We start from the raw sequence: 27,943 nt of genomic DNA on the forward strand, positions 1-27,943 counted from the left end.
ATTGTTGTCACATGTACCACACAGTACTTGCCAGATATTCCTGCAGCTCCTTTAATGTTGCTGTAGGTCTCTCGGCAGCCTCCCAGACCAGTTTTCTTCTCGTCTTTTCATCAATTTTGGAGGGACGTCCAGTACTTGGTAATGTCAATGTTGCGCCATATTTTCTCCACTCGATGACGACTGTCTTCCATGGTATATCTAATGCCTTGAAAATTCTTTTGTACCCTTCTCCTGACTGATACCTTTTAACAATGACATCCCTCTTTGGAAGTGCTCTGCAGACCATGGCTTTTGCTGTAGGATGCGACTAAGAAAACTTTGGGTTTAATCAGAGGCACTTTAAACAATGGCAGGTGTGTACTGATTCCTATTTAACATGATTTTGAATGTGATTGCTTAATTCTGAAGACAGCTACATCCCCAGTTATAGGAAGGTGTGCACACTTATGTAACCACATTATTTTAATTTTTTATGTTTACTTCCCCCCCTAAAAGATTTTAGCTTTTTTTCAATTGAGTTGTACAGTTTATAGGTCACTTTAAAGGTGGCAAAAGTTCTGAAATTAATTATCTTTGTCTCATTTTTTTACATCACAAAAACCTGACATTTTAACAGAGCTGTGCAGACCTTTTATATCCACTGTATGCGGTTTAGAAATGATTCCCCACAGAAGTCAATAGCCTGTAATCTGCACCTGAACCTGAAGGCACTGCTCAGAAATCAGACTCTTTTTCCAACTGCACTAAATCTGCACGGCCAGTGCACCGGACATATGTGAACAGGAAGCAATATTTTTTCACATGTCATGCAGATTGGATGCGGTTCAAATTGCATCCAATCCGCATATATGAACCAGCACTAAAGCTGAAAACTGGACAGATATAAAATGGCAAATACTGTAGAAAAATAATTTATTTTTTTTTTTTTTTTTTAACATAACCAGCGAAAATACCAGATTTTGTCTTCATATTGGGCTCCTATAATTTCTTAACATAGCAGCACATGAGCTTGTTTTAACCACTTTAAGTCCAGGCTGTTTATATACAGTGTGCCCTATGGATGTCAAGCAGTTAAGGAAGATATAATACCAAAACTTTTTATTTTTGATATATGGTTTAAAACTGCTATCATTTTATTGCCATTTATGTCCCTTTCCACTTTCTTTTTCTTGTCCTGTAGACTCAACTCACTCAAGTGAGAACACCCTTCTAATGTGGGGGAAATGCCCTCTTACGACAGTTTTCATGGGAACAAGTGTCTCCTATTGAAAGACTTCCTCTCTATTCCTGTTTTAGTGGCAATTCAAAATTTTGAATTTGCTCTCACTTTTTATCCTGATGACATTCATGATCAGAAATAGTGAAGACAGTGAATCTCCCAAAGGTGATAAATACAATAAAAACATGACCATGGTTCTAACCACTCAACACTATCCAAATCTAATAAAGTTTTGCCTTGAGATATACTTGGTGACTATTCATACTTCAGGGGTGTGGAAATTTTTGAAGAAACTACTTGTCCAGGGACTAAATCGGGGTCCCAATCTTCTTCTCCAGATAAATCTGAGGTGCTGTTAGGAATGTCTGGAACTTTTAAAATCAAAAGGGGCTTTATGGCGAATTAAACTATTTTTTTTAACATCGCGCTGTTTATCTCCTCCTCCCCTCCCTGCCTGTCTCCAGCACCTCACCCGAGGACTAGCTGGGAAGAGAGAGACCTTGCAGTGTAATGAGCTTCGATTGGGTGCTTGTCAGGAAAGGGGCGTGTTGGATTTATCCTTTATCACTTTCGCTGCCAGAGACATTTTTGCGTTTTTTTGGACACGTTTAAAAAATAATTTTAGGCTTGAATTGCACAACACCCCCAGACATTATATATTTTCTGAAGGCAGAGACCCTAGAGAATAAAATAGTGCTAGTTGCGATTTTTTATGTTGCACGATATTACTGCAAAGGTCTAGGAAACGCAAACTTTCAGTAAAAAAAACCCCCACAAATTAATTTTAGGACACAAAAAAACAAAATTACCCTATTTTTTTTGTAAAATATAAAAAATGAGGTTGCACTGAGTAAACAGATAACCAACATTTCAAACCTTAAATTTGCGTGCGCTCATGAAATGCTGACAAACTTCGGTACCCTATATTTTCAATAGGCGATGCTTTTAAAACCCCTTATAGGTCATCAGTATAAGTGTTATGGAAGAGGTCTTAGTAGGAGCTAGAATTAATTCTCTCATTCTGGTGTGTGCAGCGATATGTAACGTGTATCGCAATCCACGTTTTAATGCGTAGGTGCCCCGGTTCGTGCTTTTTTGTTTGTACCTGCGTATATGTGGGGGGCTCAATTTTTTCTTTGATGATTTTTGGTGACAGGTTCACTTTATTGAGACATCCAGGGTCGAAAAGATCTCCAATGTCTGCCGTGAATGTAATTCAGTGTACATTATACTGCATTACATTCTTTCCTGGCCTCAATGGCAGGGAAATCTGTGAACGAGGACCCGGAAGTGACATCACAAACGTCCGGGTCAGGATAAGAAGCAGAGGGGAGTGGACGTGTTCGCTCTCCTCCCTCCCCTCCAGACGCTGGCGCACACTGATGGACAAGCAGAGCCCGGGGGAAGGATCACATGTGGGGGGGGGGGGGGTCTGTGCCGGAGGAAGCTGGCACCGTAGTGGATTATGTGAAAGCAGTTAGGCGGCAGCAGTCGCCTCGAAGACTTTCACCTGACAGCGGCGGGCTGCTGCTTGCCCGCAGGGTTGAAGGCTGAAAAAGCTACCTGCTCGGAACTACATGCCCCGGGTGTTGGGCGATACAAACTAAAAACATCCCCGATACCTGCCTTTGCTACATTTTTGCCATGGTGCTGACCTTCTTTTTTATAAAATGTGAATGCTACCTCGGCAGGGCCAGATTTACCATTAGGCCTAAACCCCCATCCTCCCCCATAAAATATTTGCACGAAAGTAATTATCCTCATCCTCTCCATCACGACCAACAATGTCACCATCAGTCCCACCCCGCAAGCCAAAGTCCTAGATGTCACTCTAGACTCAAACCTGTCCTTCCAACCCCATGTCCAATCGTTGGCAAACTCATGCAGACTCCACCTCCGCAACATCTCCAAAATACATACGTTCCTAACCCCAGACACTACTAAACAACTCATTCACTCCCTTATCTCACATCTGGTCTACTGCAACTCCCTTCTCACCGGCCTACCCCAACACAGGCTATCCCCGCTTCAGTCTATCCTGAACTCAGCGGCCAGACTCATCCACCTTACTAACCGCTCCGCTTCTGCCACCCCCCTCTGTCATTCCCTCCACTGGCTTCCGATTGCCCAACGCATTAAATTCAAAATACTAACACTAACATACAAAGCCATTCATAACACTGCCCCAAACTACCTCGCTGACCTGATACCCAAATACCACCCAACCCGTACTCTTCACTCCTCACAAGACCTCCTACTTTCTAGCTCCCTGGTCTCCTCCTCCCACGCTCGACTGCAGGACTTCTCCAGGACTTCCCCCATCCTGTGGAACTCACTACTCCAATCTATCAGACTGTCACCTACCCTCTTCACCTTTAGGCACACCCTGAAAACCCATCTCTTCAGGGAAGCCTACGCCACCCTCACTTAACAGCCGATCTCCTCCACTCCTCCTACCACTCCATCCCCCACAGCCACTTCCTCCTGTACCACTATCCCCTCCCTCCTAGATTGTAAGCTCGAAAGAGCAGGGCCCTTGAACCCCTCGTGGATTGTTTTGTTACTGTATTGTCTCATGTTCTGTCCCCACTACAATGTACAGCGCTGAGCAAACCTTTTGGCGCTATATACTGTATAATAATAATAATTATTATTATTAAACGGACACAAACACAACATAACTTGCATTATTCTTGCTAAATTTAAAATTGTATTGAATTAAAAATAAAGCTCCATGTGTTTCTGAGATTCTTCAGCTTCACTGGGCGCCATTGCCTGTACATTGAGAATCACTGGTTTTTTATGTGGCTGGAGCGGTCTTCAGTCAGCCTATGTTGCGCTAAGGGGACGCAGCAGCTGTACACACACAGCCACAGGTCCTAATTTGGCAGGCATGTGGGTGTATGGCCCTAAACACAAGGTACATTCAGGGCAACCCACCCACATCTGTCCACCTGTCAAATTAGGACCTGGGGTTGGGGGTGCATACATTAAGTGCCTGTGGTGCTTTGAGGCAGGACTTATACCCCATCACTTTACGTGGGCATAGTGCCCACTGAACGCAGCCCAATCAACTGAGTGTGTCACTACGCAAGCGCTGTGCAACTGTGTGCAATGCGGATGCGGCATGCTAGTTCGGGATTGAAGGGGTTAAAGCAGGTGGAGATGAGAAACGCCTTCTCACTGCCTGTCAAATGCTCTCTGAAGAGTGATCAGAACACACATCCCCCTTCAGAGAGCCATACACATGTGGAAAAACCCTTAATTACGTTTATTTTACAATTTTATTTTTTTTAAAATATCCCTGTGGGGGGTGGGGCTTTGGTAAAATATAAGGGGTCTAAGTAGACCCCTGATATCTCACTTTTGAGACAAAAGGAGAAAAATGATTGACACAGGCTACTCAATCCGTTTCAATGCAGCTTCTCACAGTTTACTATACTAAAGTTATGAATGAACATAGGAATGATCAGCACCAATAATTTTTAAGAAAAATATCCTGGGTTTTCTATTAGGTGTTCTTCAACTTTCAGTTATACCAGCTGGTACTATGCTGTTGGCTTTTTTTCTTAGAAGTGCTCACTATTAAGGCTCCATGCACGCTAGTGGTTTATTAGGCTCCTAGACGCTATTATGAGCATTTTTTCTGCTCCTAGAAGCCAATCGTGTTACTCTGTGTCCATGCACACTACTTTATGCTAGAAGTGTTTTTCAAGCTTCAGCATTTAGGAGCAGAAAAAAATAGTTTTTGCAGAGAATTTGGGAGTGTGTTCCCGGCAGAAAAAAAAGCTGAGCTTAACACTACTAAAATGCCCCTAACTGCCTTTTTTCAAGTATTTTTTATTTTGTACTGTAAAAACACAAAAAAAGGCAAATGCTCCTAAAACGTTACTTCAAGCTGGAACAATAAACACCATTGTTTTTCTCTAGTGGTTGTTGAACTGATAAGGAACACTAGTGTGCATGGAGCTTTAGGCAGTATTAAACCTCAAACCAAAAATTTTACATACTGCAGCTTACCAATTATTAGATGTGGGGGCTGCATTAAATTTCCTTTTTAAATCTTTTTTTCCCCTTTCTTTTCATCTGGTGAACTGGCCAGTAACAAACCTCCTGTATTAGAGTGCCCCCACTTTGGATGAAGGAGCACAGGGGCACCCCCTTTTGATAGCCACACTGTTAATCTTTAGGGAGGGAGCGCAAAGCTTGCCATACATGAGGCAGGTTTTTTGTTCAGCCTACTGGCTGAATGAAAAAACAGGCCCGATTTCCCTATCCACACATTCGATGTGGATGTGGGAATCCTCCCTGCTGTGTCACAGTATTCTGACAGTGGAACTCCAGCCATCAGAATACATTGATCAGTGCTGCAGCCGATTGGCTGGAAGTGCTAACTGAATAGACATTTTCCAGCAGAAGCGTATCTGAGAAGTCAATCAATAAGTCGACTTCTCAAGAGAAACTGCCATAAATGGATTGAAATTCGGCAGGGTACTGCTGCACTTTAGTTTGTATCTTATTTTAGAATTTAGAAATGCCAGCTTTGGGTGTACTAGCAGATTTACAGCCCTGGCCAAAATTTTTCAGAATGGCACAAATTATTATAATATTAATTACACAATTAATTTTCACAAAGTCTGTTGCTTCAGTGTTTTTAGATCTTTTTGTCAGATGTTACTATGGTTTACTGAAGTACATTTACAAGCATTTCATAAGTGTCAAAGGCTTTTATTGACAATTACATCAAGTATGCATAGTCAATATTTGCAGTGCTGATCCTTTTTGTTTTTCAAGACCTCTGCAATTCGCCCTGGCATGCTGTCAATCAACTTCTGGGCCACATACTGACTGATGGCAGCCCATTCTTGCATAATCAATGCTTGGAGTTTGTCAGAATTTGTGGGGTTTTTTTTTTGTTCGCCTGCCTCTTGAGGATTCCTTGAGTTTTCTGGACATGGACCCAAAATGTTGATGATTTGTTCTCCAAGCCACTTACTTATCAATTTTACCTTATGGCAAGGTGTTCCATTATGCTGGAAAAGGCATTGTTCGTCACCAAACTGTTCTTGGATGGTTGGGAGAAGTTGCTCTCAGGGATGTATTTGTACAATTCTTTATTCATGGCTGTGTTCTTAGGCAAAATTGTGAGTGAGCCCACTCAGTTGGCTGAGAAGCAACCCCACACATGAATGGTCTCAGGATGCTTTACTGTTCGCATGACACAGGACTGATGGTAGTGCTCACCCTTTTCTTCTCTGGAGAAGATTTTTTCTGAATGTCCCAAACAACTGGAAAGGGGATTCATCAGAGAAAAGGACTTTACCCCAGTCCTCAGCAGTCCATTCCCTGTAACGTTTGCAGAATATCAGTCTGTCCCTGATGTTTTTCCTGGAGAGAAGTGGCTTCTTTGCTGTCCTTCTTGACACCAGGCCATCCTCCAAAAGTCTTCGCCTCACTGTGCGTGCAGATGCACTCACACCTACCTGCTGCCATTCCAGAGCAAGTTCTGCAGTGGTGATGCCCCAATCTCGCAGCTGAATCAACCTTAGGAGACGGTCCTGGCACTTGCTGGACTATCTTGGGTGTCCTGAAGCTTTCTTCACAACAAATGAACCTCTCTCCTTGAAGTTCTTGATGATTCGATAAATGGTTGATTTAAGTGCAATCTTGGTAGCAGATATCCTTGCCTGTGAATCCCTTTTTGTCCAGAGCAATGATGACTGCACGTGTTTCCTTGCAGGTAAATTAATATCTGTGCCATTCTCAAAACTTTTAGCCAGGGCTGTATAGTCACTCATACCCACAGAGGACTTCTGAATTGGTCGATGGATAAATGGCTGTTCTCCTTTAAGAAGCTCACAAACATTCTTTTTGAAACATCAAGCTCATTATTAAATGCATCATTGAAATGATGGTCTACTTCAATAAAAGTTATGACAGTAATGTCTCTATATCAAAATTGCAGCGTTAAAATAATAATATCAAATAGCAATATAAAGTGATAAGTGAGACAGCGCTACCAAGGCGCGCAACAAAGTGAAAATAGTGCGTTGTCCTATATGTACGAAAACCAGTGACATAAACGCACAATATAAACATATAACAGTCCACATAGATTCTTCCTTAGATATGTGCTTGTATCATCCAGTATGTGCGGATAATTAGACTCGCTTCACAAATTCAGATAAATATGGTGCTCGTGACTCCGTGTAAGGAAAAAGAGGTGTGCTTGCACTCACCGGATGCACAACCAAATTGTGCATGTAAAGGTATTTCTGTAGAGCACTAGTGGTCATCTAGGAACCGATGGGGATATGGTACTTCTCAGGTACTCGCTACACCCTTAACCAGACTTCAGACCTCTCCGCGGGACCCTCACAGCAAAAAGGACAGCTCCTCGGTGTAAACTCCACAGCAACTTAGTAACGCTGGATCTTCGCCTTAAAGCAGCTCAGCACTGTTTGGTTTGCGAAGTCAATGTCCCTGTGCAATCTGCAGCGATTGGCAAATGCCTCGACATCCATATATATTTCTACCATTTGGTGGAAAGAAATAACTACTGTAATGTCACACACTGTAAAAGCAGCTAAAGAACCTTCTCAAGCAAGACATTTTAGACATGGGTAAATAAATGAATCAAAGGCAGATGTGTTAGCTAAGTAGCTGTGGTGTGTATAGCTCATTCTCAGCAAATCAGGTGGACAAACAAAGGCCTGTAAACAGAGCAATGTGTTAAACAGCTGCTACTTCTGAATGTTACGTGAAAACCAAAGTGACCTGGCTAACAATCAGATCTGCCATAAATAGGTCAGACAGACAATTTAATGGTGGAGGGTAAATAAGACTTTAGCAATAACACCACACACTATTATGGTGGAGAGTGAACAGGCCAATGTCTTCTCTTTATGGCCCTACCTGTAAATTATTATTATTAAGATGCCCTTGTGGTAAGAGGTAGATTTCTGACCAAATATTTAGAAATGTTTGTGTGTGTATATATATATATATATATATATATATATATATATATATATACACACACATACATACATACATATACACACACGGGTTAGAAAAAAAAATTGAAACTACATGATATGCAGGTGTAAGGGCTCGTTCACACTAGGCTGTTTTGCCAACGCTTGCCAAACGCCCCTATAGCGTTTGGCAAGCGTTGGTCCGGCGTTTGCGGAGCGTTATTAACGCTCGGCAAACGCTCGGCAAACGCCGCATGCGCGGTTTAGCGGCGGTTGCTAGGCGTTTGCCGAGCGTTAATAACGCCCCACAAACGCCTATAATGCAGTTTGAGTGGTGTTACCGCTCCACAAACGCCCCGCAACCGTGTCGCAACCGCACCGCAAACGCCGGCCAGGCGTTTGCGGAGCGGCACCATAGACGAGAATAGGAGGCTTCAAAGCCTCCTGACTCGTCCAGAGGCGTCCGTTTTGCCGCGACGCAACGCGACGCAAACGCTCCCATTAGAACAGCACCATGTGCTGTAATGTGCAGAATTGGCAGAGGCGTTCGGGAAGCGGTAAAAACGCTTACCAAATGCCTCTCTGCCGCCTGCACACAAGGCTAGTGTGAACGTAGCCTAAAAGTGGCGACATGTTTCGCGTTGAAAGCGGAAGTGCTGCAACACTCTTTTGCTTCCACTGTGTGATGAGCCACCTAGCTAACAGGTGGGAAGCCTCACTTTCATCATTAACTGCGTGCGCTGCTAGTAATAGGAAGTCATATCAGAACTTACTGAGCTTCAAAGAGGTAAATTGTTGGTGTCCGCTTAGCTGGTGCCTCTGTGACTGAAGTTGTCAATTTATTTGCTGTGTCGTGAGGTACAGTATCAAAGGTTATGATGGCATATACAGTTTCTGGGAAACCGCTCTCTGATAAGCATAGACATGTTTGACATGGTCAACTGACCGAAAGAGATACAGGAACATTGCGGAGGATTGTGACCCGGGAATAAGAAAACAACGCCTGCAAAAGTGACTGCAGAGCTCAGTCTCAATGACTACACACACACACACACACACACACACACACACACACACACACACACGGCCAAAAGATTTGAGAATGACACAAAATAATTTTCACAAAGTCTGCTGCCTCAGTTTTTATTATAGCAATTTGCATACTCTACTCCAGAATGTCATGAAGAGTGATCAGATGACTTCCTATTAATTGCAAAGTCCCTCTTTGCCATGAAAATGAACTTAATGGCAAAAAAAACAAAAAAAAAAACAAAACACATTTCCACTGCATTTCATCCCTGCCACAAAAGGACCATGCCAGGAACACACTCGCCAAGCCACAACCGGAGCTCTGAGGCGCATACAGATGCGCAGGCGTGATCCTGCGGATGCACAGGCAAACGCATATGTGCAGGGGTGCGCGCATTCACTGCTAATTCCTGTCGCCAAGTGGCCTATATAAGTGCAGCAGCTGCACTAGGGGATTGCTGTGTGATCTGCAGCTCTCCTTGTATCCCTGCGTCTTGCTTGAACTCATCCTGCCCTGACCTTGGCTTGCTTCCAGGATTCTGCCTCTGCCTGCTGTCTTGCCTGATCTACCTCTGCCATTGCTGACCTTGGCCTGTGACCTAACTTCTCTCCTGTCTGCTGTTTATGCCTGATCTTCCAGTCTACCAACCCAGCTTCTCTGAACATGCATCCTGCTTTACCAGCCTGCTCTGCTATGCCACCTGTCTGCTGCTAGTCTGCCTGCCACCAGCCTGCTCTGCTGTGCCACCTACTGCCAGCCTTCCTGCCGTGCCACCTACTGCCAGCCTGCTCTGCTGTGACATCTGCCAGCTGTTCCTATTCGGTCGTCCATCCAGTGAGATGTCGGCTACTCCTGCAGACTATCAGACTGTTCAAGCACTGAGCTGGAGCTGTACGAGAGGCCTTCCTCTGCACGTTAGGCTCACTAACCAGGTACGTGACAGACCAGCTGACATGTCAGTGATTCTCTCATTAACACAGATATCAGTGTTGATGAGGACAAGGTTTGAGATCACTCTGTCATGCTGAGTTAGAATAACAGACTGGAAGATTTAAAAGGAGGGTGGTGCTTTAAATCATTGTTCTTCCTCAGTTAACCATGGTTACCTGCAAGGAAACACATGTAGTCATCACTGATTTGCGCAAAAAGGGATTCACGGGCACAGATGTTGCTGCTACTAAGATTGCGCCATCAACCGTTTATCGATCATCAAGAGAAAGTGCCAGGACCATCTCCTAAAAGTTGATTAAGCTGTGGGATCGGGGCATCACCAGTGCAGAGCTTGCTCAGGGAATGGCAGCAGGCAGGTGTGAGTGCATCTGCACACACAGTGAAGCAAAAACCTTTGGAGGATGGCCTCATGTCAAGAAGGACAGCAAAAAAGCTACTTCTCTCCAGGAAAAACATCGGGAACAGACTGAAATTTTGCAAAAGTTACAGGGATTGGACAGCTAAAGACTGGGGTAAAGTCATTTTCTCTGATGAATCCCCTTTCCAATTGTTTGGGGCATCTGGAAAAAACCTTTTCCGGAGAGCACTACCATCAGTCCTGTGTCATGCGAACAGTAAAGCATCCTGAGACCATTCATGTGTGGGGTTGCTTCTCAGCCAAGGGAGTGGGCTCACTCACAATTTTGCCTAAGAACACAGCCATGAATAAAGAATGGTACCAAAACATCCTCTGAGAGCAACTTCTCCCAACCATCCAAGAACAGTTTGGTGCCTTTTTCAGCATGATGGAGCACCTTGCCATAAGGCAAAAGTGATAACTAAGTGGCTTGGTGAACAAAAACATTTTGGGTCCATGGCCAGGAAAATTCCCAGAACCTTAATCACATCGAGAACTTGTGGTCAATTCTCAAGAGGTGGGTGAACAAAAAAACCCCCACAAATTTTGACAAACTCCAAGCATTGATTATACAAGAATGGGCTGCCATCAGTCAGGATATAGCCCAAAAGTTGATGGACAGCATGCCAAGGAGAATTGCAGGGGTCTTGAAAAAGAAGGGTCAACACCGCAAATATTGACTCTTTGCATAAACTTAATATAACATTAACCATAGGAATATAGATGTACACCAGTATAGAAATAATACAAGCCTTATGTATAGATAGATAAGAATAGATTAATAATTGAAGAACAGTACATACAACCAATGTACAAGCAGGTATTATCAGCAAAGGGCCTATTCGAAATCCTGGTGGAACTGTGCACATATCCCCAGGTATATACAGGACAGTTATTAATAGAGATACCCCCAGATGAATGTTGTAGCAAAGTCCAGTTGCAGGGGCTCCTGAAGATAATACTGGCATCTGTCTGTGTCAGAGACCCGATGAAAAGATCTGTGGCCATTGGGGAGATCCTCCAACTGTTATCCAACCAGCCTGTAACAGAGGTTCTCACCTGCAGGAATTGTGGTGTGGCACTGGAACACAGAGGCAGCCTATCTACTCTGCACTTTAGTCCTTTCCTAATAGTTTCCTATCTGACATGCCATCGGACCTCTAAGCTAATGATCCCAACGTGGCCACCGGATGCCTAACCTAACTATCTAACTCTAGCCTAAGTTGGTTATTGAGCCTTAAGTCAAAAGTAGTTATAGACTACCAAGACAGAAGGGACAGGGTTAACTACAATAACAGGAGCTGCATACAGTATAAACGATATTGCAATAAACACATTCATCTACTAATATACCAGAAGGTGACCACTATACATACAGTAGCACAGACCTAGCCATCTTGTACTGTGCATGTGAAATAATGACAACGACAAGGCAGAGATATTCTGTCTGTCACAAGAATTTAGATATACACTCAGCAGCTGCAGGTAAACTATGAGATCATAGAAATATTTGCATAATATTCCCTCATGGCTTGGGGATTAGTAGCATGGACAGGACATGTGGCTGAGATGTTCTCTCTCTCCACTTCCTCCTTCCAGAGTTTCAAAGCCAACAACCCAAGAACAGGAAGGTCATACGTATATTTTACATGCATTTATAAATTCAAACAGTAGAAGACAGCAGATCCCTATATATCAGTGGTCTCCAAACTGCAGCCCGAGGGCCGGATGTGGCCCTTTGCTTGATTTTATCCAGCCCTTGGGGCACTATTTCATCTACTGATACCAACAATGGGGCATAATTTCCTTCATTGACACCAATGAAGGGGCACAATTCTTCCCAATGACACAAGAAATGGTGCCCAGTGACAGCAATGATTAGGCATAATTCCTCCCAATGAGATCACTGATGGGGTGCTATTCCTCCCACTTACATCAGGACCTTTTCTACTCCCAACGGCCAGTTCGGCCCTCCTAAAGGCTGAAGGACAGTAAACTGGCCCTTTGTTTAGAAAGTTTGGAGACCTCCGCTATATATGCATGCTGGCAGTAGGAGGGTTAACTGGATTGGTCTACTGTTTTTTTGTTTGCCAGTGTCCAATTCTCCTGTAGACACCATTATAACCCAAATTCTAGACTTCCTTGCCATTAATAGATTCCAAGAAAAGGATTTTATGGCATACAAAAATCCTATTTGCCCATCTTTGGTAGGCTGCACAAATAATGAAGACACCAAGGAAATTTCTTCCTCTAAACCTCATACTGCAAAATTTATGTCACAGACTGACAGTATCAAAACAAGTGATTTAGGCTCATGTGGAAAATAAAAACAGAGCAGACATATTTCAGCTGTCTATTTTAATAGCCATTTACAGACACAAAGGGAAAGTCAAATGTAAAACTAAAATTGTAATACCAAAAAATGTAATCTTTTACTTTTGCGCATTTTTTTTTCTAGGATCAAAGGGTATGCACTCTATACTTTAATATTAAGCGCAAAAATAAAAATAAAAGCATGTCTACAGATGAATATAGATCCAGCTGGTAAATCTCCTGACAGTTTAATGCCATGGCAAACAAGAGTGGGTCACTTTAAGGAAATGATTAATGTTCAGATTACTGAGTTTGCAGACTTATCTTAGAGTAAACTTGTAAGTGGGTGTGAACCTGTGGAAAAGTCAGTTCCTATCTCTACTATATTACTACGACAAGAATAATTATCATAATTAATGGAGGGAGAAGATAAAGTTAACAATTGCCCACCTGTATATTGGATAACCACCATTCCTTCAGTCTTCTATTCACACCTCCTTTCCCCTACATGATTAGTAAGCAGTACAGCCCTACATGCTAGCCCGGATGGAACATACTGTTTGTTCATGGTGGACAGGAAGTTCTTTCCTCTGGCATGATGAAGGCACTAGCTTTGCACAGAAAGGATAGTGTTGCTATGGCACCCATTAGATTACAAAGAAAACACAAAAAAATATAAGCAGGTGTAAATGTTAGTTTTCTCTCTTTCTTCTCAGATAATATGACCACTAAGTTAATGAGGTATAATTATGATTGTGTATTTACTTGAGTAATTCATTCAGGATAATTATATAATGCATTCCCTGCATTAAGGTAAAAACCTCCCAACTCCTGAATTTTTTCCTTATCTTAATATGATCTGTGCCTTACGTGGATGATAGGGTGGCAACTGCTTGATATTGTCCATATATTTCTCACATTGTTTGAGTGGGTCACTGTTCTGCATAACTGTTTTTTTTTTCACCACGTGAGCTACAAATGGATCTTCTTTGGCAGTTGTAAGTTGCCATGAAAAGTTGTTCTGTTTGTGTGTACTTCAAATAATAAAACTCAATAAAGAAGTATCTGATTGAAAAAAAAAATGTCATACTTACCTGCTCTGTACAATAGTTTTACATAGAACAGCCCCTAACCTCTTCTCAGGTTTTCCCCGCTGGCACTCCAGGCACCTCTTCTTCTTGGTGTGCCCCCACAGCAAGCCACTTGCTATCGGAGGACACCTGCGGGAAATAATTAATAGTGTGGTTTTTACCTTAACGGTAAAAACGGTAAAAGAAACCACCAAGGCTTTAGAACCACTTTAAAGACCCAACTAAAGCAATTTGGGTTATCAAGAAACACTTTAAGCCACCCAATTACCAACCAAAATACTGACACTGAATAAGCATCCCATTTTATCTACAGCTCTAAATCTAAATAAAAAAAAGACACTATGTAACTTGCTATCAATCGCAGTCAGAATTTATAGCAACTTGTTCTGCATCTATTGACGTGCCTCAGAGAATTATGAATATTTGTTCAAAGATAATAAATTATTAGCCCTGAGTAAGCCATATAAACACATATCAGCTCAAACAAGTGTCAGATTGTAGACACAAGGATAAAACAAAATGTTACACACTTATAGGTACATTAATATATAAATATGAATAATAAATGTTTGATAATGATTATTAACAGTCATTTACCACTTAATAAATGTGAATAACGAATGTAAAAATCACTCTCCTCTAATACAGAGCTACAAAAAACTGCAAATATACTGTACACATTATGACCATTTGCTGTAGAGACCAAAAAACTGCTCACTATGTATTATGCCCCTTCAAAACTTTGTGGTTCAACACCACACGTGATTAGGAGGTTAACATACATTAATGTAGTTCATTCTCTTTAAATGGGCTGCCAACACATGGAAACAGACAAGATACATACCTGAAGCATTTTAGTTTTAACACATGGCATGTACACTGTAGTGCACAGCAGCTCAGCTTGCAGGCGCTCATTCTTGTAAACTAAACGAACGGCAATATAATACACCATGCGTAATTTCCTGTTCTAACATACGTTTTGGTAACACAAGCATTTTAACATGCATTTCTGCAACACACTTGACAAGGAAAGGATCACATATGGCAGTAAATCTCATTATTGAAACGACAGGAGTGTAATATAAAAAGGGGAAAGATGATGATACTGGATAACAAAAAAACTATCTCTTAAAAATGAATGTGGAGTTAAGGATCTTGGGGTGCATTAAGAAATGGGTAAACAGCTCATGTGTACTGAAATTTTTTCAAGAACACTTTAGATTGAGACTGCACAGACAAAAAAAAAATATGGATCACCCAAATTAGTTGTCTAAATATGAGGTTTTATTCACCAACTTGTTCTGCATCTATTGGCCACTTTATTAGGTACACCTTGCTAGTACAGGGTTGGGCCACCTTCAGAACTGCCTTAATTCTTCATGGCATAGATTCAACAAGGTGTTGGAAACATTCCTCAGAGATTTTGGTCCACATTGACATGATAGCATCACGCAGCTGCTGCAAATTTGACAGCTGCACATCCATGATGCAAATCTTGCGTTCCACCACATCCCAAAGGTGCTCTATTGGAATGAGATCTGGCGACTATGGAAGCCATTGGGGCACAGTGAACGCATTGTCATGTTCAAGAAACCAGTTTGAGATGATCTGATCTTTGTGACATGGTGCATTATCCTGCTGGATGTAGCCATCAGACGATGGGTACACTGTAGTCATAAAGGGATGGACATTGTCAGCAACAATATTCAGGTAGGCTGTAGCATTTAAACAATACTCAATTGGTACTAAGGGGCCCAAAATGTGCAAAGAAAATATCCCCCATAGCATTACACCACCACCACCAGCTTGAACCGTTGATACAAGGCAGGATGGATACATGCTTCCATGTTTACACCAAATTCTGACCCATCTGAATGTCACAGCTGAAATCGAGACTCATCAGACCAGGAAACGTTTTTCCAATCTTCCATTGTCCAATTTTGTTGAGCCTTTGTGAATTCGCTCTTCTTAGCTGACTGGATGGGACCTGGTGTGGTCTTCTACTGCTGTAGCCCATCTGCTTGAGGTTCGACATGTTGTGTGTTCAGAGATGGTACTCTGCATACCTTGGTTGTAACAAGTGGTTATTTGAGTTATTTTGCCTTTCTATTATCTCAAACCAGTCTGCCAACAAGGCATTTTTGTCTGCACAACTGCCACTCCCTGGATATTTTCTCTTTTTCGGTTGTAAACCCTATGGATGGTTGTGCGTGAATATCCCATTAGATCAGCAGTTTTTGCTCAGACCAGCCTGTCTGGCACCAACAACCATGCCACGTGTTCAAAGTCACCTAAATTCCCTTTCTTCCCCATTCTGATGCTTGGTTTGAACTTCAGCAAGTTGTCTTCACCATGTCTAGATGCCTAAATGGATTGAGTTGTTGCCATGTGATTGGCTGATTAGCAATTTGTGTTACCAAGCAACTGAACAGGTGTACCTAATAAAGAGGCCGGTGAGTTTACATATCCAACACATTTAAGGGGTCTAAAGGAACTCCATTTATCAGGCTTGTAGCATAATGATGAGAAATAATGGAAAATATAAAACGACTGCAGGTTGTGTAGACACCTTACCAATCAAAGGTCACCTAAACTGAAATTCAAGCTAAAAATTTCATCTTTTAAATAAACATACTTATCATGGGGTAGTAGCCTTGTGAATTGAGCCTAAATAATAAAATATCACTCATAAGCTGATGTGTTTCAATTAAATTTCTACTAAATGTGCACTTGTGTTTTCGTTTTCTGGACAAAAGCTAACAGGGGAATTAAATAATTTATCAAAACACAGTGACGAGTACAGCAGAACCCCTTGTCAAAAGAGTTCAAGGGATCATAAAAAAATATTGACAAGAAATGAATCTGAACATATTAATCACAGCTATAGTGTATGTAAAGATCGTGAGGATGATTTTGCTAGAAAATGTTCCCATGGAAGTTTTAAGCCACACATCCTCTCATCATCATACACTTGCTGAGTTTAGCAGATGTATGTTATCTTGCTAACAGCTTTGGACTCCCTAAACATGAGATGGTGAAAAGACAGTAGTGTGCCCATAACTAATTTATTCACTGTGTGTCTGTAGAGTGTAAATATTACATGCCTGGGTGGGAGACAGTCTATCCACCAACCTCTGATGGTCACTTTGTTCTAGTTTTTACTACAATGAATACATTTAAGTGCTCGGAACATTTAAAAAATGATTTACCAATAGCAGTAGGGCTAGTTATACACAGTTTGCTACCAAAGACCAATTATCATGTGCCTCCCTATGTACAATGATTGCACAACACTGGCTAATAGGCTATGATCAGGCTAGTCTTCTGGCCTGTCCATTGTGGATGCAGAGGCAGACCTTTGTTCACTAAAGTGGGAAGCATGCTGCAGGTCATTAAGCTGTTGACAAACTTTCTGTTGAATTCACTGGGGTAGAGCCTTTGAGAGGATACAAAGAGGCAGTGTAGAGTTGGGCAGGTGAAGCCATGGGAGGATACTGAGAGGCAGTGTAGAGTTAGGCAGGTAGAGCCATAGGAGGATAATGAGAAATGGTGCAGAGTTGGGCAGGTGAAGCCATGGGAGGACATGGAGAAGGAGCCATGGGAGGATACTAAGAAGCGGTATGGAGTTGGGCAGGTGGAGTCATGGGAGGATACTGAGAAACAGTATAGAGTTGGGCAGGTGGAGCCATGGGAGGACACAGAGGAGCATCCATGGTAGGATACTGAGCAGTAGTATAGAGTTAGGCAGGTAGAGCCATGGGAGGACATGGAGAAGGAGCCATAGGAGGATACTGAGAAGCAGTATAGAGTTGGGCAGGTGGAGCCATGGAAGGATACTGAGAATTAGTGTAGACCTGAACAGGTGCAGCCATGGAAGGATACTGAGAAGTGGTATAGAGTTGGACAGGTGGAGCCATGGGAGGACACTGAGAAGCGGAGTAGAGCTGGGCAGGTGGAGCCATGGGAGGATACTGAGTGGCAGTGCACAGTTGGGCAGATCGTACAGAAACAGCCAGGAGATTGCATTTCAGTTAAACGTAATACAAAAGTATTGGTAGAAAGTAGGAGGCTTGGGAAAGGATAAATGCACTTGTCCTTGTGCCAACATTAATGTCTGCAGTTCCATAAAATATCAATGCAATAACAAATATTCTATCCAAGCATATAAATCTATGGACATCTCTGCAATGGTTACTACCCATCAGTACTAAAAACTTCCACTTGGACTTTTCCACCCTACTTTTAATACTCCTTGAATGTTGTTGCAGTATGCCGCACTGGAAAGCAAGTACAACCTATTCCCATAAACTGCTCTGTCAGTGGCAAAGAGGAAAGGAATTTTTTGTTATTTTTCAAAAGTGACTACAGAGCCCACAGCTCAATTAATCCACCTTCATTAAAAATGCAACATTCATCATTTCTACCAAGGTGGAGTTAAATAACAAAGAATAATATCATGAGATACATCAAAGGGTCATTAAAGGCAGCAGGCAAGAACTCTTATCCTTGCAAGATCTAAGCACCATGTTGTCTTTTTTTGGTTGGCACTAGTGCACAGATTGGAGGCTTGAGGGGGTCAGTGCAATCCACTGCCTAAGCACAAATGCTAATGCAAACAGAGTATTACCATTCAGACAGTATCAGGGCCAAAAGAGACCATAAGATTGTCAGATTGTTCATGCATGTCTGAATGTGATCTGTTCCTGTCTCCAAATTAATTTTCCTTTTGACAAGGCCACAAGTAAACTACTCCATTTAACAGAAAGGGATATTTTATAGTTACAGTTAAAGCCTTATGGACCGAGTCAGCCCCTGGCTTCATATACAGTACATCTTGGAAACCCAAACCGCAAGATCTCCTACCAGAGTTCTTGAATATCTAGCACCTTCATAATATAAACAAAAATACAATAGGGTGAGTAAACCCGCTTCAATATGGCCACAGCAGGAGTGAAGACCAGGTACACACGTAAATAAATAGCACAAATTATTATAATACATTTTTGTAAGGTGACGTACCTCTTCAGCACCTACCAATATCTTTAAAGCGGAGTTCCAGCTGAAAAAAAAATTAAAAGTCAGCAGCTACAAAAATTTTAGCTGCCGACTTAAAATACAGCTGTTTACCTGTCCCAGGGTGCAGCGGTCCTCACCATGGCTGGTTTCACCGGCTGTCTTCTCTCCCCAGCATCTTCAGTGTGGGCACCCAGCTGTGACAACTTGTGGTTTCACAGTCGGGTGCTGACTGCGCATGCGCGAGAAGCGCTGTTCTTTGAGAATGGCCCTGTAGTCTTCTGGGACCTGTCATGTGTCCCAAAAGACTACGGGGAGAGAGGGGGGGGTGGGGGTGGGGAGGACAACTTCCGCTTCCGAAGTGGGAGCGGGTACCAGTCAAATTCGGATGCCCGCTCCCCAAAGGTGCCAATCCTTAGTGGGGAGCGGGGGACAAAGTCTTCAAGCGCTACTTCCCCTTTAAGTTCACATTTTCACACCAAAAGAAAAGATGAACAGCATACACCCCATCCCCATTTACTGTTGCTTTCACCTTTGTGGGCTATTAGCCTTTATGTGAAAAGGTGAACTTACACTTTAAGTATACATTTTGGATGAACTGAACCTTAAAAAGGTGCAATGTCTTGTTTGAGATCACCCAACAGATTCTGCCATTTTCAGCCATATAATGCCAGATCACATCTATGGATATCCAAAATGCTACGTGTTGGAAGAGGTGGGGGGGAAGTTTTCTAGGGTACCACACTGAAAAGAGTGCCACTTTTACTTGCTTTTAAAGCACTCAAAAGTGCTTATCCACACACACACACACACACACACACACTCAAAGTACCCACACACAGAATGACTTCTGGTAGATATTGCATGATGAAACAAACGCTTTAAAAACATTTCATCACCAAACATACATTCACTGTAAGTTCTCATGCACACTGGACATTTTTACAGCGGCTGTTTTTGGCTTTTGATGTTTTTTTCTACAGCCAGTAAACTCCCCAGCATGTTATTATATGTGTCCATGCACACAGAGACTGTAATCAATGTTTTTTGGCTGGGGTGTTTTGGGCTGGAAAAAACCTCCAGAACTAGTGGTTTTCTAGAGGAGTTTTTTTAGCTGTAAAAACGCTCTAACGCTGAAATACGCAGTAAAACACGTCAAACTAGCGTTTTTGGACTTTTTTTGACCAAAAAAAAATTAATTTTTTTTGGTAAAACCCCCCCTCCCAAAAAAAACACAAAAAATGTGGCTAAACGCTAATACAAAAATGCTGAAAAACTCACGTTTTTAACGTGACTTTACACAGCTAACGTTACCAGCATTATTAAAACACCCAGGGTGCATGGAGCCTGAAGAAAACATTGAGAAAACTATGTAGACAACAGCAGGGAATCCTACAAAAATGTTCAACCCACGCAACCATTGTTTCTACTTGCAACATTTGTTTATTAAGGGCTAGACTCGCTCCCCATACATATGAATTCTTATTAACATTCTGAGGATGATAGTAAGAATATATTAATCACGAGTTCTGATCTGTAACAAAACCATTCCCTTATTGTGCACCTGATCTCTGTCTTTGGCCTTTGTGCAGTAAAGTAGTGCTTTAAAGCCTTGGTGTCAGATGCCGGCACTCCATCACTGCTCTGTCGTGCCTCTCTGGCTCCAGGGCCACAACTAACATGGCAAGGCAAAATTCATCACAAGGGTGAGCAGTGATCGGAGCAGCCAAGCCTGACCTGACTGATGACTCCTAGAGTGAGCTCTGAAAATTTACCGCTTGTGCCAAAGCCTTTGTGGCTTTATGCCACTTTTAACCCTCTCTGATCAGAACTACAAGAAATTAAACTCCTTATAGAGTAATAAAAGCTTTGCTCCTGTATATGGCTGCATACGAATTTCCAGGAACAAAGAAACCAAACTTATTTTACACCTTTTAGACTCTTCCTGCATTCCAGGTTTACATATGATGTCAAAAGCAGGATGATATGTATTGTATTATATCAGGCACTGATGAAAGCATCAAAATTGGATATATCATGATACAGGTTTGAAATGAAGGGTTTGGAAATGAATATACAATTAGGATGGAGACAAACACAGATTTCTGTCTGTTAATTTAAGCTGTGACAACATAAAGGAGAAGTACAGGCAAAGCTTGTTTGGCTGTACGTCTGTGGATCACAGAAGTGCAGTTCATTCTGAACTGCAGTGACAAGTTTTCATCTGATAGCAGGCTAAAGTCTACGGGCGACACTCAGCCAGTACAGACTGGGGAAAGATCCTGACTTTAACTATCCCTGGAGTGGCAGCTGGCTCAGCCTCTCATGGATCCGCTGAGAGCCAGAGCCAGCCGCCTCCACCCCCCTTTTAGAGCCTAGCACACCAGTGAGTGTATGTGGGGGGGTCACAGAGCAGACTGCGGTTACTGACAGTTACAGCGGTTACTGACAGGGAGGGGAAGTGGGGAGGGAGGGGGAAGGGAAAGGGGGGGAGGGGGGGGAAGGGGGGGGGAAGGGGGGGGGGAAGGGGAAGGGGGGGAGGGAAGGGGGGAGGGAAGAGGGGGGGGGAAGGGAAGGGAAGGGGGGAGGGAAGGGGGGAGGGAAGAGGGGGGGAAGAGGGGAAGGGAAGGGGGGGGGAAGAGGGGGGAAATGGAAGAGGGGGGGGAAATGGAAGAGGGGGGGAAAGGGAAGAGGGGGGGAAAGGGAAGAGGAGGGGAAAGGGAAGAGGGGGGGAAAGGGAAGAGGGGGGGAAAGGGAAGAGGGGGGGAAGGGAAGGGGGGGAGAGGGGAAGAGAAGGGGGGGGAAGAGGGGAAGAGAAGGGGGGGGAAGAGGGGAAGAGAAGGGGGGGGGGAAGAGAAGGGGGGGGGAAGAGGGGAAGAGAAGGGGGGAGAGGGGAAGAGAAGGGGGGGAGAGGGGAAGAGAAGGGGGGGAGAGGGGAAGAGGGGAAGAGAAGGGGGGGGGAAAGAGGGGAAGAGAAGGGGAGAGGGGAAGAGAAGGGGGGAGGGGAAGGAAGAGGGGAAGGGAAGAGGGGAAGGGAAGAGGGAAGGGAAGAGGGGAAGGGAAGAGGGGAAGGGAAGGGAAGAGGGGAAGGGAAGAGGGGAAGGGAAGGGAAGAGGGGAAGGGAAGGGAAGAGGGGAAGGGAAAGGGAAGAGGGGAAGGGAAGGGGGAGAGGGGAAGGGAAGGGAGAGGGGAAGGGAAGGGGGAGAGGGGAAGGGAAGGGGAGAGGGGAAGGGAAGGGGGAGAGGGGAAGGGGGAGAGGGGAAGGGAAGGAAGGGGAGAGGGGAAGGGAAGGGAAGGGGGAGAGGGAAGGGAAGGGGGGGAAGGGAGAGAGGGGAAGGGAAGGGGGGGAAGGGAAGGGAAGGGGGGGAAGGGAAGGGAAGGGAAGGGGGGGAAGGGAAGGGAAGGGAAGGGGGGGAAGGGAAGGGAAGGGGGAAAGGGGAAGGGAAGGGGGGGAAGGGATGGTGGGAAGGGAAGGGGGAAAGGGGAAGGGAGGGGGAAAGGGAAGGGAAGGGGGGGAAGGGTAGGGGGGAGGGGAAGGGAAGGGGGGGAAGGGTAGGGGGGAGGGAAGGGAAGGGGGGGAAGGGAAGGGTAGGGGGGAGGGGAAGGGAAGGGGGGGAAGGGAAGGGGGGGAAGGGAAGGGAAGGGGGGGGGGAAGGGAAGGGGGGAAGGGAAGGGGGGGGGAAGGGAAGGGGGGGAAGGGAAGGGGGGGAAGGGTAGGGGGTAGGGGAAGGGGAGGGGAAGGGGAGGGGAAGGGGATGGTGGTAAAAGACACAAAGGAAAAAAGAGGGAAATAGATCACCAGCTTAATAGTCGTCTGTGTAATTGACAGGAAAAAAAAAAGCATTCACAATTGTACCGTACAATTCAGGTGGGTGAACCAGGAAGACCAGTTGAGAGAGAATGGTGTTATCTGCATATTTTTCCTGGCTAATATCTTTCCATCTCACATTGAAAGTTCAGGTTGAAAACTGTCATGTACAAAGTGGGAGTGTTTGTGGTCTTCCATAATCTAGTGGTATTCAATTTAGCAGCAAGAAAAAGCTGTACTGCTACAGAACTAGTGTTCAGAGGGATTCTTTATGCCAGCTTCTTTATGCCAATGTGTAGTAACGCTAAGACTGGGTTGGGAGCAATAATTTGGCCTGTGATTGAGGAAAGTATAGTAAATACTTGCTACCAAAAGGAGCTAAGAGATTTGCAGTACCAGTGAGTGTGGGCTAAGGTACCAGTACATCCATATTGTCTCCAACATTTGGGGGAGCTGCCAGGGTACATCTCTGAAAGCTGATAGGGGGTCAGGTACCACCTATGAAGAGTTTTTTGGCAGGCCTCCCAATGATAAGAGCAGTGTGAATCTTTGTAAGTTGCTCACAAAATGGCAATTATTGAGTGGACTGGTATATGGATCCTCGTGCATCATGTACAACATTTTTGGTGCCTACCTTCTGTTTGATCGCATGAAATCTAAAGTAGTTGTCACGTCACATATCCTCTGAAAAACCCCAAAGAATTAAAGAAAAAAATAGCTTCTTGGTAATTCTTTTAAACATTATCCACCTATAAATGAAATATTTACAATATGGACTGCATGACCTAAGCATCAATAGTCCAACTGATATTTTAGTCTGGGTGGGGTGCTTCTGGGCTAAAAATTATACGTTGAGCCTATTAATAAGGTGATGTTACAATTCTACAAGGCAAGTATTTAATATGGTACTATAGTAAATACATGCTGTATGGAGTATAGAAATAGCTTTTTGAACTCTAGGTATGTGTCACTCCTGAGCATCATGTCTCAGGTAATGGCATATCTGTTTTTATTTGCTGTAATCAGAAAAACACACCATCACACTGAGTGTTAAGTATAGTGAATCGTCATTTAGGAATCACAAAAGAGCCAGAGTCAATACAGACCTTGACCTCTACAACTTGTCAAACAAAGCTGACATTTGGATGTGAAAATCATCTACAGGAGACAAGATTTCTAAAGCACACATAGCAAAGAGAGCAAATGTACAGACTTAAATAACAAACCAGTTGTTCTCCAATGGGAACACTGATTTATTGCAAAAATTGCAAGATTATAGAAACTATGCTGAAATTGCCATTACCTATAAAAATCATGGAGGGCTATAAGGTTACTTGTAGACAATCTGCCTTATGTTTTAAGTACAATGTACAAAGTTTTCTGCAACAGACTGCAAAATTTAAACCCTGGTATGCAAATATAGTATCTTGGCAGTGGTGAAACACATGTACCTTGGGCCTGGGCTCTTTTAATTTCAGTGTATCTTATACTACTTAGTTCTGCCTATATGGCATACTTAAAGTGGTTCTAAAGCCTGAAGTTTCTTCATGAAGGTCTATGCATGAAGGTAAAAAAACAGCTCCCCTCTCAGCCCCCCTATTACCTATCCCAGCCTAATCGCAATCCAACACTATGCACAAGAGAAGCGGCCCTGCTGGGTCTCTCTCTACTCATTGGCTGGGACACAGCAGTGGCTCACAGACACACAGAGGTGACTCAGGAGCGAGCACACACAAGTACCCCTAGAGCAAGCAGCTTGCTCTGGGGCCACTCTGCAGGGAGGAGGGCCAGGAGCACCAGCGAGAGACCCAAGAAGAGGATTGGGGCTGCTCTGTGCAAAACCATTACACAGAGCAGGTATGACATGTTTTTTTTTTATTTTTTTTTAAGTGAACCTGTAACACAATCTTCTCAAACAGCAGAATGAAACCGTTAACAAGGGGATCATTCAACTTTGCATACATTTGCCAGAGCAGTAAAAATGTCCTAACAATCCTCAATTTGGGTGGTGAAGCTCTACAAGCTTTGGTATTTAACAATCAACTGCTATAGTACTGCAGCTCTCTACTGCTCGGTGGAGACCCACTAGCATTCCTGGAAGAATAAGCATGTGTGGAATGAAAGGATAAGAACTCCAAGCTGTAGGGATCGGCTGAGAAATGAATTTTTAATGTGTTGTTACAAAAGTGAATGACAACAAAATGGACAAAAACAAAATAGTTTACAGGCCCCCACATGTTCCTTGGGCAGCTGCCCAAATAGCGCCAATGGGGATCATGCACTGCATTCTGTTGTTTGTAGCCACAACATTAAGTTTTAAACAAACCTTTGTTACTTAAAGCTCAAATTTAGGCCAATCAATGAAAAACTATTGCATCTCTGTAATCACTGATACACTTTGAATACATAAATATACTTTTATATATACAAGCAGTTTAGGAACCCGAATGTGAGCTGGTATCAGCACCTTGCAATTTCCTATACAACAGGTCTAGAATGTGAGGAAGAAGCAGTACAATGAGAATGTGTTAAGAAACATGCTGATAGAAGGAGAAAGAGTGACAGAGATGACCTTATCACCATGGTGTCACTGTCCAATCATAAGCTGGGGCAGGCCCAAAATGACCGAGGCTCAGAGAAAGTGGATTGAATGACTTTGGCCATTGGACTGAGGACATCTCGTGACAATGAAAAAAAGGACTTTGGGAGAGCTCTCTGTTTTGAAGATGAATATTGCAGCAAAATCTGATTGTTACTTTATCTTTTAATGTGTAATTTATATCTTGTTATTTTTGGCTGGAGTCCTGCTTTATGCGTAGTTAAGATACCAGGCTATTATGGGAGCTGCACATTATCTGAGAGGATCATGACTAGTACACATTGACCAAGACTGTGCCATGACAGTTATCTACCAGAAAAAGTGTCATGAAGCACATCCGGAAAAGCGCAAATTCAGTTTTTAAGCCTTAATGTAGCTGCAGTGGCAGTGTGTGCATTCTTCATAAAGCAAAAAATATAGGAATCCCATTGGCAGAGTAAGACTTTTTTTTCCCCCTTTTAGTGGCTGCAGTACTTTGAACTGGAAGTTTAATTATGAGAGGACTTTTCATGAAAAAGCTGCCATTGCTGTGTTCTCCTTATGAACAAAGTTCCTCAGGGTCAGTGAATCAAAATATTACATTCACTATTTCAGACTAAATAATGTAAAGTGTTTTTTTTCATGTTTTACTATTTTCTGTGTCTTGGAATTTAACCCACATTTTAGTATTGTGTTCAGCACAAAGAAATGGTATAAAATAGACTAACTGGACTACAAAACCATTACAACTACCAGTGATTTCTGAGTACAGACCATCCATAGAGCTGTTATAGATTCCAGCACTGTAGTGCATAGTGACATTTCTACGTCAGCTTTTATGTCTCTGGGGCAAACGCCAAGTGCAGGTTAATGGAACAATAAAAACAGCAATTACCCACAATTCATTGGGGAGCTGCTTTGTGAGCATAGATCCCACATACAAAAACCTTCCTAAGGAAGGAATTTCATGCTCACCCTTAAATCAAGAACCCCTTTAACACCACTGGTCAGGGGTAAATAACGAATGACTGGAACAGAGATTTACGCACTTCTGGCCTACAGTTATCATAATCAATCAGTGGGAACAATCGAGAGCAGCAGGCACCTCAACAAGCACAGTTCTGACCTCCCAGGGGACAGGTATAATCAGAATCTCAGCTGGCAGCTGAGAAGATGCTGCATTATGGTAAAAGGACTGACCGCTCCACTGCATTCTTTTTCCCTGCACGCTGAGCAACAAAGTGATTGTGAGCACCCACAATACTTGAAATCGTCAAGTACAAAGTGCACTTACTTACCTGCAGCAACCAGATATGTTCCACCAGTTTAAAGCAGTCAGAACATTGAAAGTTGATCAATAATTGAATAATATATTTAGCTCAATTAAATAAGATGGTTTGTATGTAAGTATTTTTTATGAATTAGGGAATGCAGGGCCTATCACAGTCTTATTTTGAACATATGGCAAAACAGGTAATGTAGTTGGTATTTTACACTACTGTAAACCTATTCATTAAAAACCACACATTTATTAAGCAACTGTATCACCAGAAGTAACTTTTTTGTCCCAAGTAGCTTAGCTGAGTTTTAAGTATATGTATAGTTCTTACCTGGGGGAAAATGTGATGTCCAGTTCATACAATCTGTCTTTAAAGACTGATAACTCTTTGTCAAACTCTAAAAGCTGGAAGAAAAATTAAAAAAGGGATTATTATTATTATGCTTTAAAACTTGTATATTCAGCATACTTGCAGTACTTCACACTCTCGCCAAGATTTTCAGTTCAAAATTTTCAGAGATTGGGTCACTGCACGTTCATTGCAAGTAAATATTTCCTTGGACTCTTACAGGAAAGTGGCTGTTGAACACAAGGAAATCTGTTTTAAACCAGAATCCACAATACAGCCATATGATGTTTTCTCTGTACCTATATCCCAAATTAAGTGAGACCGTTCAATAAGACTTCACAACACAGTCATATAAATCCTGATGTTTGTGCAGTTTTTGACTGTGATCACAAATTCCTGACACAGACCAGTCCCCTGCAATTTGCAACTTGTTACAAAATTACAATGTACAGTTGAAGGCTAGGTTCACACCTAAGCAGCTCTGAAAGCCATGTTTGCGCAGGGACGGCAGCCCATTCAGTTGAGTAGGCTGCTGTGCCTGTGTTTCATGCAGGAAAAAAGTTCCTGCACCTTTTTACAAAATGCATCTGTAGGTAAATCGTTGCTTTTGCACCATGCAATTCTCCACAACCAAAAATTAGTTTTCAGATGGTTGGGGGTGCCAGTATGGATAAGGGGCAGCTTTGTGCATCTGCAAAAGAGCAGCTTGGTTTGTTTGCAGGTAGCTGATAAAAGGTGAGCTATTACAAACAAAACAAACAAAAAAATAAACACCCTATTTCTGTATTTGTGTCAAATTTATTTTCATGGACCTATAAATTTACTGAAATGTCCACTTTAAAGAATACTAGGTGGCAATAGAAAAGGAGAACAAGGGCAAAACATGGTTTATGTACAGAAATGCTCTGAATGTCAAACATTCCATGATCACGGTTCTA

At 42.9% G+C, this 27,943-nt stretch overlaps 1 protein-coding gene across 2 annotated transcripts in view; it reads right to left on the bottom strand.

Annotated features, from left to right (window-relative positions):
* Positions 1-27,943, bottom strand: part of INPP5A (inositol polyphosphate-5-phosphatase A) — a 569,268-nt gene that overhangs the window by 30,556 nt on the left and 510,769 nt on the right. For both annotated transcript variants that reach the window (XM_089669171.1, XM_089669173.1), the window contains exon 12: positions 26,988-27,061. In XM_089669171.1, the coding sequence (XP_089525297.1) occupies positions 26,988-27,061 (74 nt within the window). The remainder of the gene's footprint in view (positions 1-26,987; positions 27,062-27,943) is intronic.

Source organism: Staurois parvus, unplaced genomic scaffold, assembly GCF_062004578.1.
Source record: "Staurois parvus isolate SC_StPar_1 unplaced genomic scaffold, SC_StPar_1.0 ptg000009l, whole genome shotgun sequence".
Classification (NCBI taxonomy): Eukaryota; Metazoa; Chordata; class Amphibia; order Anura; family Ranidae; genus Staurois; species Staurois parvus.